Source organism: Haliotis cracherodii, unplaced genomic scaffold (genome assembly GCF_022045235.1).
Source record: "Haliotis cracherodii isolate W230 unplaced genomic scaffold, xgHalCrac1.p SCAF_13, whole genome shotgun sequence".
In the NCBI taxonomy this organism is placed as follows: Eukaryota; Metazoa; Mollusca; class Gastropoda; order Lepetellida; family Haliotidae; genus Haliotis; species Haliotis cracherodii.
In genome coordinates this window covers 10,851,343-10,864,880 of record NW_027266268.1, presented here as the reverse complement: position 1 = coordinate 10,864,880, position 13,538 = coordinate 10,851,343, and the positions used below count along the sequence as shown (strand labels likewise).

The 13,538-nt window shown below is 38.7% G+C and overlaps 1 protein-coding gene across 1 annotated transcript; it reads left to right on the top strand.

Annotated features, from left to right (window-relative positions):
* Positions 1–892: 892 nt before the first annotated feature.
* LOC139458887 (sulfur globule protein CV2-like) lies at positions 893–1,201 on the top strand. The gene has a single exon (XM_071240323.1). The coding sequence runs from the start codon at positions 893–895 to the stop codon at positions 1,199–1,201; it is 309 nt and encodes a 102-aa protein (XP_071096424.1).
* The last annotated feature ends 12,337 nt before the right edge of the window (positions 1,202–13,538 follow it).

Sequence of the window (13,538 nt, the reverse complement as noted above, 5' to 3'; positions counted from 1 at the left end):
ATTCTCGTGACATATCCATTGCAACAGCATTCATGAACTTGAGGAGAAAAGAAATTAACCACCCGTTCTAGCGTTTTTCTATAGTAAATACATGGCGTATCCGCCATGTTTGTTCGTCTGGTGGAGGCGGCCATTGTGCAGTCGTTGCCTGGGTCATTGTAGCCCCAGCGCAGCATACCCAGGGAACCATGGTGCCTCATCATGGGCCTTTGCCAGTCAATCTTAAACAAATTTACACAAATTAAAACAAATGTGAAGCAAAGGACAGAATCAAATGCAGCAATACAAGATCAAAAGCAACATTAACATGCGTGATAGTGACGCACCATTCTATTTTCTGAGCACCCGAAATGTCTTCTTTTGAAATTTGCCTATATCTGGAGATGCTGATATACTGGATATTGGATATATGTTTGTGTTTGTTTGTTTGTTGTTTGAGGCCGCACTCTGCAATATTCCAGCTATATGGCGGCGGTCTGTAAATAATCCAGTCCAGAAAATCAAGTGTTTGACATTATGAGCATCGATTCACGCTTTTGTGAGCTCACGTTATAGAGTTTGCAGGTTCATAATCATACCTGAGAGTTGTGTTGAAAATATGTGTACTAGTAATCTAAGTAAGTATGCACTAATAATCAACCATAAAATATTTTAGGTGTGCGGCTACTAAAGGGGCATATGCAAGCCCATCAGTAGATATCTGAGTAGGTGTATGAAAATTAAAAACCTTATCATATTCATAAACTTTGCTATGATCGACACAAAATTACCAATTTACACAACCAAAAAGAAATGTAACTCAAAGTTTGACACCAATTTTATTTAATATAATCTTAAGCTGCATAATGATTAACCAGCCAGTTAACATTTAATTCTCTTCCCAGAATCAACAATGAATACCCTCGCTGTTGCACTCTGTTTGGTTCTGATGGCGATGGCCTCAGCCACATATCCACAAGGAGGAGGATACGGCCGTGGGGGAAATGACATCTGGAACAACCAATACCCAAAGCAGGTGGCTAATATCAATCAACAACAGTCCAACAAGCAGTATGTTGATCAAGATCAGTTGAACCGCGGAGGACGATTCCCCTATGGCGACGGCTATGGCTATGGCAATGGCTATGGCAATGGCGGCCCTGGCATTGGCGGCCCTGGCTATGGCGGCCCTGGCTATGGCGGCAAGGGTTTCAGATATTGAGATGGTTCACTGTTTGATGGATAATACACACTGAGTATGTGAAGTGTATGACGTAATTTATTAAACTATAGCTTCACATGAGTTTTAAACTTATTTCTAACGAATTTCCCTGTACATAAAGTACCTTCATAGAACTCAACTTCCAAAACAAAAGCAGCAAAAAGAGAAGCTGCAAACACCACCACCAAAGGCCATCTATACTATAGAGCTCTCCATAGATGTCCATAACTCTTTTGGTCCTTTGGACATGGACATGTACACCAATCGGAGTACCGCAAAGTCTTCCTCACGTTCACGTGATATTTATCTCATGGAAGCACCATCATGAATCCATAACATATTTTAAAATGGAATTGCAGAAGTCTACACAAGAATTTTATTGAAATACAGCTACTTATGATAAAGCTACTAGAGCTTCTTCTATCCTGGGGAGGCAGGTCAAAATCCATAGCCCTGTTCCACATAAAAGTACTCTTGAAACTGTTGATTTCCGTGTTACTTTAAACATGGCGTTTACATTATATTCACTGTATCTTTTACCTTCCTCAACTATCCGTCAATCGAATCTTCACACTTTGAATGATCTGCTCCGGAAGCCTTGTATCATCATGGGCATTTCAATGGGTTTTAAGGGGAGTACTAATACAAATAATAAGGGAAATGTCCTTGACGATTTTATCTCAAACAATGATTTATGCATCTTCAATGATGGATCTCATACTTGTCTGCATCCTGCCACTGGCACATTATCTGCCCTTGATCTTTCACGGACAGATTCAAATATTTAAAACGAGTTTAAATGGTTGGTCCATGATGACGTTTGTGGAAGTGATCAATCTCCAACTATACTTACTATCAATCTATCAATCTGGCGAACTTTACAATGTCGAAGGTGAAACTTAACAAAGGCCAATTGGTCTTTATTCCAAACATGATGTACTGAAAGTACGTATTTACAGATCGGTAATACACTCGAAACTAGAAAATGAAACCACACATCACTGCAGCTAGAATAGATCTAAATATTATATAACCTGCCCAACGTCTACATTCTCCTCACTGGCAGATGGTAAACCCAATGGCAGCCCTCACTCTCACCGAGCTAAGAAGCATGCATGGATTAAATTCTTTGGTATAACACCAAGAATATAAGTGAGTGAGTGAGTGAGTATGGTTTTACGCCGCTTTTAGCAATATTCCAGCAATATCACGGCGGGGGACATCAGATATTGGCTTCACACATTGTACCCATGTCAGGAATCGAACCCGGGTCTTCGGCGTGACGAGCGGACGCTTAAACCACTAGGCTACCCGACCACCCCTACCAAGAATATAACCAATTACGAACAAAATATATTTCTCATAGATCCATTTTCACAGACAGGTCCAAGAATGGTTGCAAAGTAACATGTGCCGCCATCATTGGATCGGGATCTCATGCAAAAGAGATGGGACACCCAGGTAGGAACCAATAAACTTGATGAATTTAAACCATCAATCGGTCTCACCTACTTGGACTGTCAGTCAAGACATGATGATGTCGTAATGGCCACAGTCGGTTTACCTGCGAATATCTGCTTAAATCAGATGAGGACAAACACCCTACTTGTATCCCTTGTGATGTAATGTTTATTGTCAAGCATATTTTATTTTACTGTGTGGTCTTTGCAGTTGCAAGGGATTTTATATTATCAAACAGTGAATCTGAAAGATCTCATTTCCCGTGTAGGCGGGCATCTTATCTTAAGCTACTTGAAAGAGATCCGGTTGTATCATACATTTTCAATATCCATGTGAATAACTACTTGCTTGTTCTTTCATTTGGAGTGGCGCTTTTATCAAGAAAGATTATCGAAGTCTTTGCCCAGGAGGTTAAAGTACAGTCCCCCTGTTTTGCAAATATTGATAATTCGCCCTGACCGGACAAACTCCAATGACATATCCTCACACAGCTCAAAACTTGGTTTCTTGATATCTGCAAACCAAATTGAAACTGGGTAGCATATGTTTATTCTTTGTTTCTACGAGTGGAAGTTCTTAGTGATGTTTCATGTTCACAAAGCTTACAAATATCAAATATAACACTGGTGAGTTTCAGGTTGGTACCTGAAACTCAATCGAAACCATAAAAAATATTACAAAACTTGCGCATAACATTGACATCAAAACAATTTCAATATTGTAGGTATTTATGTTGTTTCTTTGTGAAAGTATTGCAAACGATTAATGTATATTTGAATATTACCCGCCTTCTTCAATCTAACTACATGCAACAACTGTTATATTAGGGATAACACTTTCTTAGTAAAGTACAGATCCTCATACTTTTTAGGTTGAGTCCCATCCAGGATTCGAAACCACAGTGAGTGAGGCACCTTATCGCAAACACTTTAAGTCAGCAATCTAACCCACGCAGCCACCGAGGCTTCCACAAAAATGAAAGTCCGACATTTGTACTTTACTAAGAAAGTGTTATCCCAAATATAACATTTGTTACATTTGACCACTTTCTAAATGGCATTGTGTGTTCATAACTACATTCATACGGATAAGCAAACCCACCACGCACAAGCTCCTTATATAGTCGGAATTGTTATTGCTTGTCTAAATCAATGAAGAAGATCATGATACAACAACATGAGACATACACGTTTGCTCCTGACATATTTGCTGAATCTTTTAGCTCCTGAAATATTTGCTGAAACATGTCGTCCTCCCTCAATGTTCATCCTCCCTCATGGCATAATGCCATTGTAGCTCCTTTTACTAAAGCCTGGTCGGGATCACACACATACCTCTAAGTAACGCCTCAGTACAGCTGTGTCTGTAAAACCATGGAACGAATGGTAAATAATCGATTAGTTGGATATATTGAAACCAATAATCTTATTACAATTTTTTTCGACCGCGTCTTTGGTCTAATGGATAGAGCCCGGAAAACGAAAGGTCGTGGGTTCGATCCCTGTTGTTACTTTGCCTGGCGCTTGGCACTAAGGGGCTAAAGCAAGGACAGTTCGGCCCGGAGTGAGTATATTGTGTCTGAGTGAGGTATGCATTTGAAACTGCGGTATGGTATCTCAGTGGGACTGTACGATAAACTCTGCATTGGTCCGGACTCGTACAAGGCCCCCGCCTTCCACTAATTTTCAATGTGCTTTCCGAAAATACAGAGGTACTATAAGGGTTGGTTGGTTGGTTGGTTGTTTTACGCCGCACTCAGCAATATTCCAGCTATATGACGGCGGTCTGTAAATGATCGAGTCTGGACCAGACAATCCAGTGATTAATATCATGAGCATCGATCCACGCAATTGAGATCGATGACATGCATCAACCAAATCAGCGAGCCTGACCACCCGATCCCGTTAGTCGCCATTTCGACAAGCATAGTCGCCTTTAACGGCAAGCATGGGGTGCTGAAGACCTATTCTACCCCGGAATCTTCACGCGTCTACTATAAGGGAGAATGAATGCGACGTTAAAGCCCTTTTCACTTCACCTCGCCTTCCACTAATTTCCAATGTGCTTTCCGAAAATAGAGAGGTACTATCAAGGAGAATGAGTGAGTGAGTGAGTGAGTACGGTCTTACGTCGCGTTTAGCAATATTCCAGCAATATCACGGCGGGGGACACCAGCAATGGGCTTCACACATTGTAACCATGTCGGGAATCGAACCCGGGTCTTCGGCGTGACGAGCGAACGCTTAAACCACTAGGCTACCCGACCGCCCCCTATCAGGGAGAAGGTGGCCTTCATGTTAAACTGCGGCTTGGTATCTCAGTGGGCTAACACTATAAATCGGCATCAGTCAGGACCAGTACCCGCAGCCACACACACACACACACACACACGTGAATGCACGTCGCTAAATAAGTGCAATAATCTTGGACGCGACGTTAAAACCCAATTCACCTCACCTCACCTCACCTCACCTCACCTGAAGAATATCAAGTGGATAATTCAGAAGAAAGCATTTTCAGGTTATCTTTCCCTGCAATTTGTGGAAAATGTCATTCTTCGTCCCTATTGGTTCAGTTGCCTGCTTTGAGCTTTTCCTCAGTCAACACTCATTAAATTGCGACACAGGTGCTACCACGAAAGGAGGGAAGTCTCTGGTCAGTCAGCAAGTTTCTTGCTGCTTATGTTGAGCAAATACAACTGGGAGTGAATGTTGCAGTTGACCTTGACCGTGAACTTCACATGTCCAAGTGCCCTTGTTCATGTGTTATTCATTTCACCCCAATGCGAATCCAATTTCGGAATGACAAAGACACTCCTCACATTACCAGACAAACCAGTATCTGTCAGATAAAGGGGGAATCAGAAATGGCAGAGATTGACTGGCTACTGAACTGTCAGGAGGAAGTCACAGAGGGAGATACAGTTTCCAGTTTCGTTGTATCTGGAAACATCGATGCAGTGTCAGTCCACTCATGTGCTATGTCCCTCCTTTGGCCTCGTATTTAAAAAATAATGTCTACGTCATTCAAAAGCAGAATCACATCTATGATATTTTTAACATTTCTGCAATGTTAGTAATCTTGGAGAAGACCGACAGTGACAGACGCATAGGGGTCAAAATTGAAGTCGCGCATCAACCAAGTCAGGCATATTTCAAAGGTTATCTTTCTTCTGACGACCAATTTTTACATATGAATCATGACACAACCCCTACTTTTTAATGTATATATTGTAATGAGAGTTTAAGACGGCGTTGTTTGAAACTATATAGCTTCCAACTATAAACTGTCAGAGAGTATGAACGTCAAGACAAAGCTGCAATCTTTGATTATGTATTGAATCTATTTTTGTAACTTTTACAGGCTACTCCATTAATCATGGAAACGTAATCCGGTTTTGAGCAAATGAGTGATCTGTACAATTTGAGTTTTTCAGATCAACTCCCCATTAGTTGATTGATACAATTTTAATACGATATTTAATATGTGGCAAGAATGTCAGATGACGGTCGAGTTTATAACTAATTTTTGACTGACAGAAATAGTTCTGGTTCATTGTTGTGGTTACTACAGATACGTATATGGTTAGTTTTAGTTTAAGAAAACGTTAAGTTGTTAGCCAGTGACCATTAATCTATTTTATTGTAGCTGTCCCTCAATAGCATGCATACATTATACTGAGACATTTTGAAAATGTCCATCTACTGAATACCACATTTTCTTTACCTGCTGTTTATCTTGTGCTTCCAGGGAATGCTGTATGTCTTCTGAGTATCGAAGAACATTACAACTACGTTTTGTTTATACAGTGTTGATATAAGAAAGGAGTTCAACAATGTCAATTTTGAAACATTTACTGCAATCGACACGAATATCACTGACCCACTTTTACAAATATGGAAACATCATAGAACAAACCAGATGACGTCACTATTGAACGTTACGTCACCTATCCCTATCCTATGACGTCACCTAACAATGGGCGAGATAATAGCCCGTCGTCAAGTAAGATGAGGGCATTATCAAGTTACAGTGGCCGGCTGATTTCTTATAACATGCGGGCGTTTTTATGATAATTCTATCCATTTTAGCTATAATAACGGTAACGGTAGTTTTCAGGGCATTATCATTTGCAGAAGCCCTCGGTCTTTTCAACTGCGCTCCTTCAGATATATCTTAACCAAACTTAGCATATAGATAGGTCTAGTGGTGAAATGGTTCCTTTTGATAGTTTGGAATTTAAAAAAAAATATTTTTCGAGTTTCCATGACAACGACTTTGACTTAGACTGAAAATGGCGGTAGTCCTCGTTTCTGATGCAGATCTTGAAAACCATATCATATTTCTTCACCAAACTTGGTACATAGATAGGTCTAGTGGTGAACTGGTGCCTTTTATGATTTGGGATGTAAAAAAAAATATATTTTCGAGTTTCCATGGCAACGACTTTGACTGAGACTGAAAATGGTGGTAGTCGTCGTTTCCGGAGCAGATCTTGAAAACCGTGCCATATTTCTTCACCAGACTTGGCACATAATGTCATCTTGTAATATTGAATACATTTCCTTTCTTGTTGGCAAGTTCTGCATTGCTTGTGTGTATGGTCCTCCAAAAGTGTCATAGACACGGTTGTCGCATTCACTTACTTACTTCATGCAGAAACTTCAGGATCTTTTCCAAGCAGCAACAATGTGAACATGTCCTATTTACTTGGGATTTCAACTGTGATCTGAGTGAAAAACTGAAACTTGAAGATTTTTTTTAATGTGCGGAACATGACTCGACACATTCACTCTCAAACTCACTGTCTTGGAGCTACACTGGACTTGTTGTTTACTGATCATGCCAGTACTGTAGCATTCCAGACTCCAGTCTACTACTCAGATCATCAGAAGATTGGTGCTGTACTTCTTATTACACCTCATGGTGACCCCTGCTCATTGCTCTGTAAGTAAAGTGAGAACTCACTTACTTCTCTGATGATTGTTTAAGTAATAACACAACTCATTACAGATGCAACAGTGTAACCTACTCTTAAACCTACTCAACTGTATAAACACTGCCTCCTGTCCTGTACCGATATATATTATTGTCAACCATACTCTGTACTTCACTTGCTTGATAACGGTGTTAGAACCTACACCTAATTGTTATGAAGAAGTTGTTCGTCCATATGTCTCATCCTTACTCATTACAAATTCAGTTATTCAATCATAAACTTCAGATGGGAAAACAACACCAGTAATAACTTCCTGTCGCCCAGGGCCCGCTTGCACAAAGCGATCTTAGCGCTAAGATGATCGTAACTTCCATTCTTTAACATAGGCTTACAATAGTTGTAGCGATAAGATCGCTTTGTGCAAGTGGGCCCTGGTGTTTTGCATTTTGGATATCCAGTGCAATAAGACACCATCCTTGTTGACACTCGATGGTAGGTGGGGAGGAGCGTTGCTAAACCACGTTCTCTCATTATGTCTGTAAAACACCCTGGTTATGTGCAATGTGGTTTCCGGAAAGAAGAAGAACCATGGATCATTTAGTTCGCTTAGAATCATTCCTTACAAATGCAGTTAGTGAAGCCAGGGGTGGACCTAAGATCAACTACACTAAACGAATCTCACACAAATCCGCTTATTTATCAACAACAATATAATGAACTACGAAGCACATTTAATACTTACAAATCTATATATACTTATATGTTAAGTGCTTGACTATATGGATTTTTCCATCACAAGTGATAACTATTTCAAAGTGTCGTCTATAAAGTGTCTTTTTAATATAAATTCTCATTTAATCTATTTTGTTCAAAGAAATTGAATTGTTCCATAACTTTTAACATATTAATATGTTTTGTATAAAATAAATGGCGTTTTAAAATTGATATCTGAGATTGTTAGCGGTTGTATCATCAAAGGGGGTTAAAGTAGTGTAAGGTTATTGTTCCCCTCAGAGTATATCGTAAGATCATTTCTTTCAAAGAATATTTGCATCTACTATGCTTTAAAACGTAGAATATTTGTAAATTTAATTGTGTAAAAATACGTACAATCGCCAACGACTGAAGGAATTGTGTAAATCCTGCTGTTGTCCAAGCAGGTGGCAAAGGCACTCTAAGTCCCCACTGTAAGTCCCTAGTATGGTGATCTACCTTCAGGAGCTGGCGATCTGTAGCTCGTTTTTATCGTGTATTGTAATGTATGGCCATATGTTTTTATTGTTCCATACTATTTCTATATCAAATCTGTGATAGGGCTAGCTATTTGAGTGAGTGATCATGAGTTAATATCTAAAGTCACATTGGCAATATTTCAGCCATATCGTGACTTGAACAAGTTATGCATTTATAGCTTATATAAAAAAATATCGTCGAAGAACAGTACAAAATGTTGCAATATATCACAGATAATAACTTAAAAACTAGCTTTCGAACAATAAAATGATCGGATTATGACAGACGACACATTATAAAAACAGGCTATTGATTACCAACAACTAAAGTTACGCCACCATACAAGGTTTTGGTTTGGTTTGTTGTTTAACGCCGCACTCAGCAATATTCCAGCTATATATGACGGCGGTCTGTAAATAATCGAGTCTGGACCAGACAATCCAGTGATTGACAACATGAGCATCGATCCAAGCAATTGGGACCAGTGAAAAATGCATCAACCAAGTCAGCGAGCCTGACAACCTGATCCCGTTAATTAGTCGCCTTTTACGACAAGCATAGGCGCCTTTTACGGCAAGCATGGGTTGCTGAAGACATATTCTACCCCGGATCTTCACGGGCCTCCACCATACAAGTGACCATGGGGACTTACAGTACCTTTGCTACCTTAATGGTTCCCCAGCAGGATTTACACCATCCCTTTAGTCATTGGTGATTGTTGACAAGATTAGCCGTAAATCAAATTATACAAACATACTGCGGTTCTGGTCATTTTAATGTCCTTCGACGACAGGTTTTTATACAGTCTAAATATATCTATTTTGAAAACGGTACGTTCTCTCGTCACAATATAGCTGAAATATTGCCCATGTGACGTTAAATATATATATATATATATATATATTGGTTTTGCATGGTCAAGTTTCGCTACATGACGAGCAATATTACAGCAGCTCCTCCCTTTGGTGTTGGTTTTGACAACCTTTGTAGTTCAATCGGGAACGCCTTTAATGAGGATTTCAAAGAGCGTCATATGACACTTGCTCAAAAGATGTTTTATCCGTGTTACAACATCCTTGGAGCTTTAGATAGGCTTTCAAAATGTTTTATAGTAGACTTGCGTAGGAAATTTGACGCAAAATAATGTCCGGTTAAATATGCCATTAGTTTGATTAATACCATATGCAGTTCTTTTTCAATTCTCTGTAAGAACTGTTATGATTGGAATGTATTAGACATCCCAGAGAATGTTACCTAATAATGAAATATGGAGAGTATTGGGTACCTCGGGTTAAACTTAAGCTATTCATATGCTTATATTTCATAAAAGTTATGAAATGCAGACACTTTTCCATTCAAATTTAAGCAAAGATGTAAAGACATTAGAATGCAAACATGGCACTTTAACACCCCATAGCCATAGAGTCTTAAATATTCCATTTAGAATATACAGATTTGATGCACAATCTATGTACATTCCAGTGCTCATCACACTACGAATAATATTGTAAACATCTGGCCGAAAAGGCAGACAAATAGTATACAATGACAGTGAAAACAATGTATACCAATAATTAATACTATATGTATCCGATTCTAAATTCTATCACACGTGGATCCTGATGTTATATATTTCGCTTTTTTATCGACACTTAAAAATATAACGTATAAAGCCTTTCTTTTGTATGTGAGGTCCAATATTATTCTAACTTCTTCCAACTCCAGCAGTAAATTATAACAATGACATTGTGATTGTAGTAATGACAAAACAGGTATTAACTGTAAAACAAATATGTATGAATATTGTTTGAAAATGTATAAAGGCACATAACTGTTTGTAGGAGTATTATGTTTCTCAATAACGAATCTTAAAAATACAAATTCTATTTGTGTCTTTCCAAAGATGAAGCTGAAGCTGACACTTTGAATATGCATCGTCTTGAAATACAGACATTTGCATGAAGTAAGATAAGACAATGTTTGATGTGAACTGTGAACTCTCACCTTGACATTTTATTTCCATACGCTAAATAATTTCTTTTGGGTTTGTCCAAAGAGATGAACGTGAGTATATGAGAAAAATATTTCCTTTTGTCATTTAAAAAAGGTATGATTAAACTAATTACATCAATCATTTTTATCTCGATCAAACTATTGAAAAATGTAAACTGTAGAGAAAAGAATAATGACAAAAACACAACAATTTTAGCTTTGGGCTTGTCCTACCTAATGATTGAGTGCGGAAAAGGAGGACCAAACAACTAATGTGATCTGTATATAAGGCTTAGATACTGAAGGAAACGTCACTCTGAACATCGTCGCAGTTCGGTGAGTATACCTTGGTTTAATTGAGTGAGAGAGAATGATGTTTTTTTCAACGCTGCCTCAAATGATATCTCAGTTATATCACGATTTGTCACTATGATATCGGTTAGAATGCCCTTTCTAAGCCAATAAGAACGAAGGTTTTTTTTAAATCCTGCGGGTCACAAGGATTTGCTGTGCAAAGTTGCGTCCCTTCGGCAAGCCAGAAAGCTATGATTGAGGATACGAATCCCGGTTCGCCAGAGCTATGTTTCATAGTCTGTCAGCTACCATACCTGTGATCGTGGGTTTAAACGACTAGGAACTACATCCATCAAAGCTTTTGTCCTACATAATGATGACACGCCGTGATATAACTGGAATACTGTTCAACGGGGCGTTAAACCTCACTTACTGTTTAACGCTGCCTAGAAAGACACGGATGTCACCATTGTGTGTTGTGGGGAGGGTTGGTGAAGTGATTCACACATTAGACGTTGGACATATTCAATTTTGTAAAAGCCACGACGCAACCGGCAGTCAGACGTTGACACAACGTTTATCAATCCCCAGCACTAATGTTTAGCAGACCTTACCGCAATGTTTGTTCAATGTTGATTGATGTTTGTATTACCCCCAATGCAGCATGGGAAGTCTGATTGCTTTGTGACCACCGCTGACTAGTCACAAAATTTATTCTAAAGCTGCATTGCCGTTTCATGAAAAACGTCCTCGCTTGGCAATTACTTCTGGTAACTTTTGATGTATGAACACAAAAATTGGTAATTGGTAAATTTGCAAAAGCATTGAATGGCCACCTGTTACATTACCTTGATCCTTTAACGAAATACAAGTAACCAACACTACAAAATATTGCCAAACCAAATTGTGATGAATGGTTGAGGAATGAGTTGATGAAGAAGACCTTATCATTGGATGATCTTCAACTGAATCAACCATATGCTTCGGCTACCGAATAAATCATTAAACCAATTTACACAAACATAAACAAATTATAATCACATTTGACACCAACTTTGTTAAATTTAGTTTTACGCTGCATCATGATTGACCAGCCAGTTAACCTTTCAATTCTCTTGACAGAATCATCAACAATGAAGACCCTATCTGTTGCACTCTGTTTGGTTCTGTTTGTGGCGATGGTCTCAGCCACATTCTATCGACCCTCATACCCATACGGAAGGGGATATGGGGGATACGGGGGAAATGACGTAGATAACAACCAAAACTTCAGACAGTATGCCACCATCAATCAACAACAGTTCAACAGGCAAAACGTTGACCAAGATATCTATCGTCGCGGCGGCTACCCCTACTATGGCGGAAAGGGCTATGCTGGATATTAAGATGGTTCATGCACATTGTCCATAAGGCAGGACTCCTACTCTTGCGCATATGACATGTATGACGTGAATTAATAAATCTTTGCATGTTTTTGAAAATTGTGTTATCCTTGAACACATATCTTTCTTTGATTTATGATCAGCTGGTTTGAATAGTCATCTGTTGGTAATTGTAAACGAAATCATCATTCAGACATCATTAACTAACATTTGAAAGCAACGCACTGCAAAACAAATCCATATATACAAGCTTCTATATGCTTTTGAAAGATCCAAGGTAAGCTTTTCTCAATGTGCTTCAACATAGGAAAAAAGTCAGACATTGCACGTTTGTAGCAGTATTGCTCTCAGACGGGGGGTAGTCGAGTGCGCTGAAGCTATTCCCCTTTTTTAAAAGTACTGATTTAAGTTTGAAATTTTACTGCATCCGCCATCTTTGTTTATTTGACTTATTTACTTTTGACACTGGCTTATTACATTTGTTGGTATGAATATTGTCCAAACGGCACGAAAGTGCTAAAAATGGAAAATTTCAAGTGTATTCCGATAACCTTTTGTTGTTGTTGTTGTTTCTTTAAATGTTTAAGAGGTTACCTTCTGCCTGAGCAATTGCGGCTGGCCTGTCCCACTTTGGACAGACAGACAGACAATAGTTTATTAACGTCTCACTCCTGTACATACATAAAACAGCTTTATACAACTTGACATAGATAAAATGTACAGAACCATTCAATAGAATTATGAGAGACGAATTATCACAGAATTTATACATAAATGGTATAAAGATGATATAGTAAAAAGTTATCCATATAAAAGATGTTTTCTACGATTAAGAATTAAAAAGCAGACTTTGGCAAGTATAAAACACACACTGGAGTCACTGAAAATAAAACAAAGTTTGTCGACATCAGGCATATCTAAAACATTATAAGACTTAGCAATACATTCATTAAAAAGAGTTGCCCTGATATCATCATATAATGCGCAGTGAAACAAAACATGGACCTCGTCTTCTACGCTGCCATTACAGTGAAAA

Excerpts from the sequence above, each read along its gene's own strand:
- LOC139458887 (XM_071240323.1), top strand. The coding sequence starts at position 893 with ATGAATACCCTCGCTGTTGCACTCTGTTTGGTTCTGATGGCGATGGCC.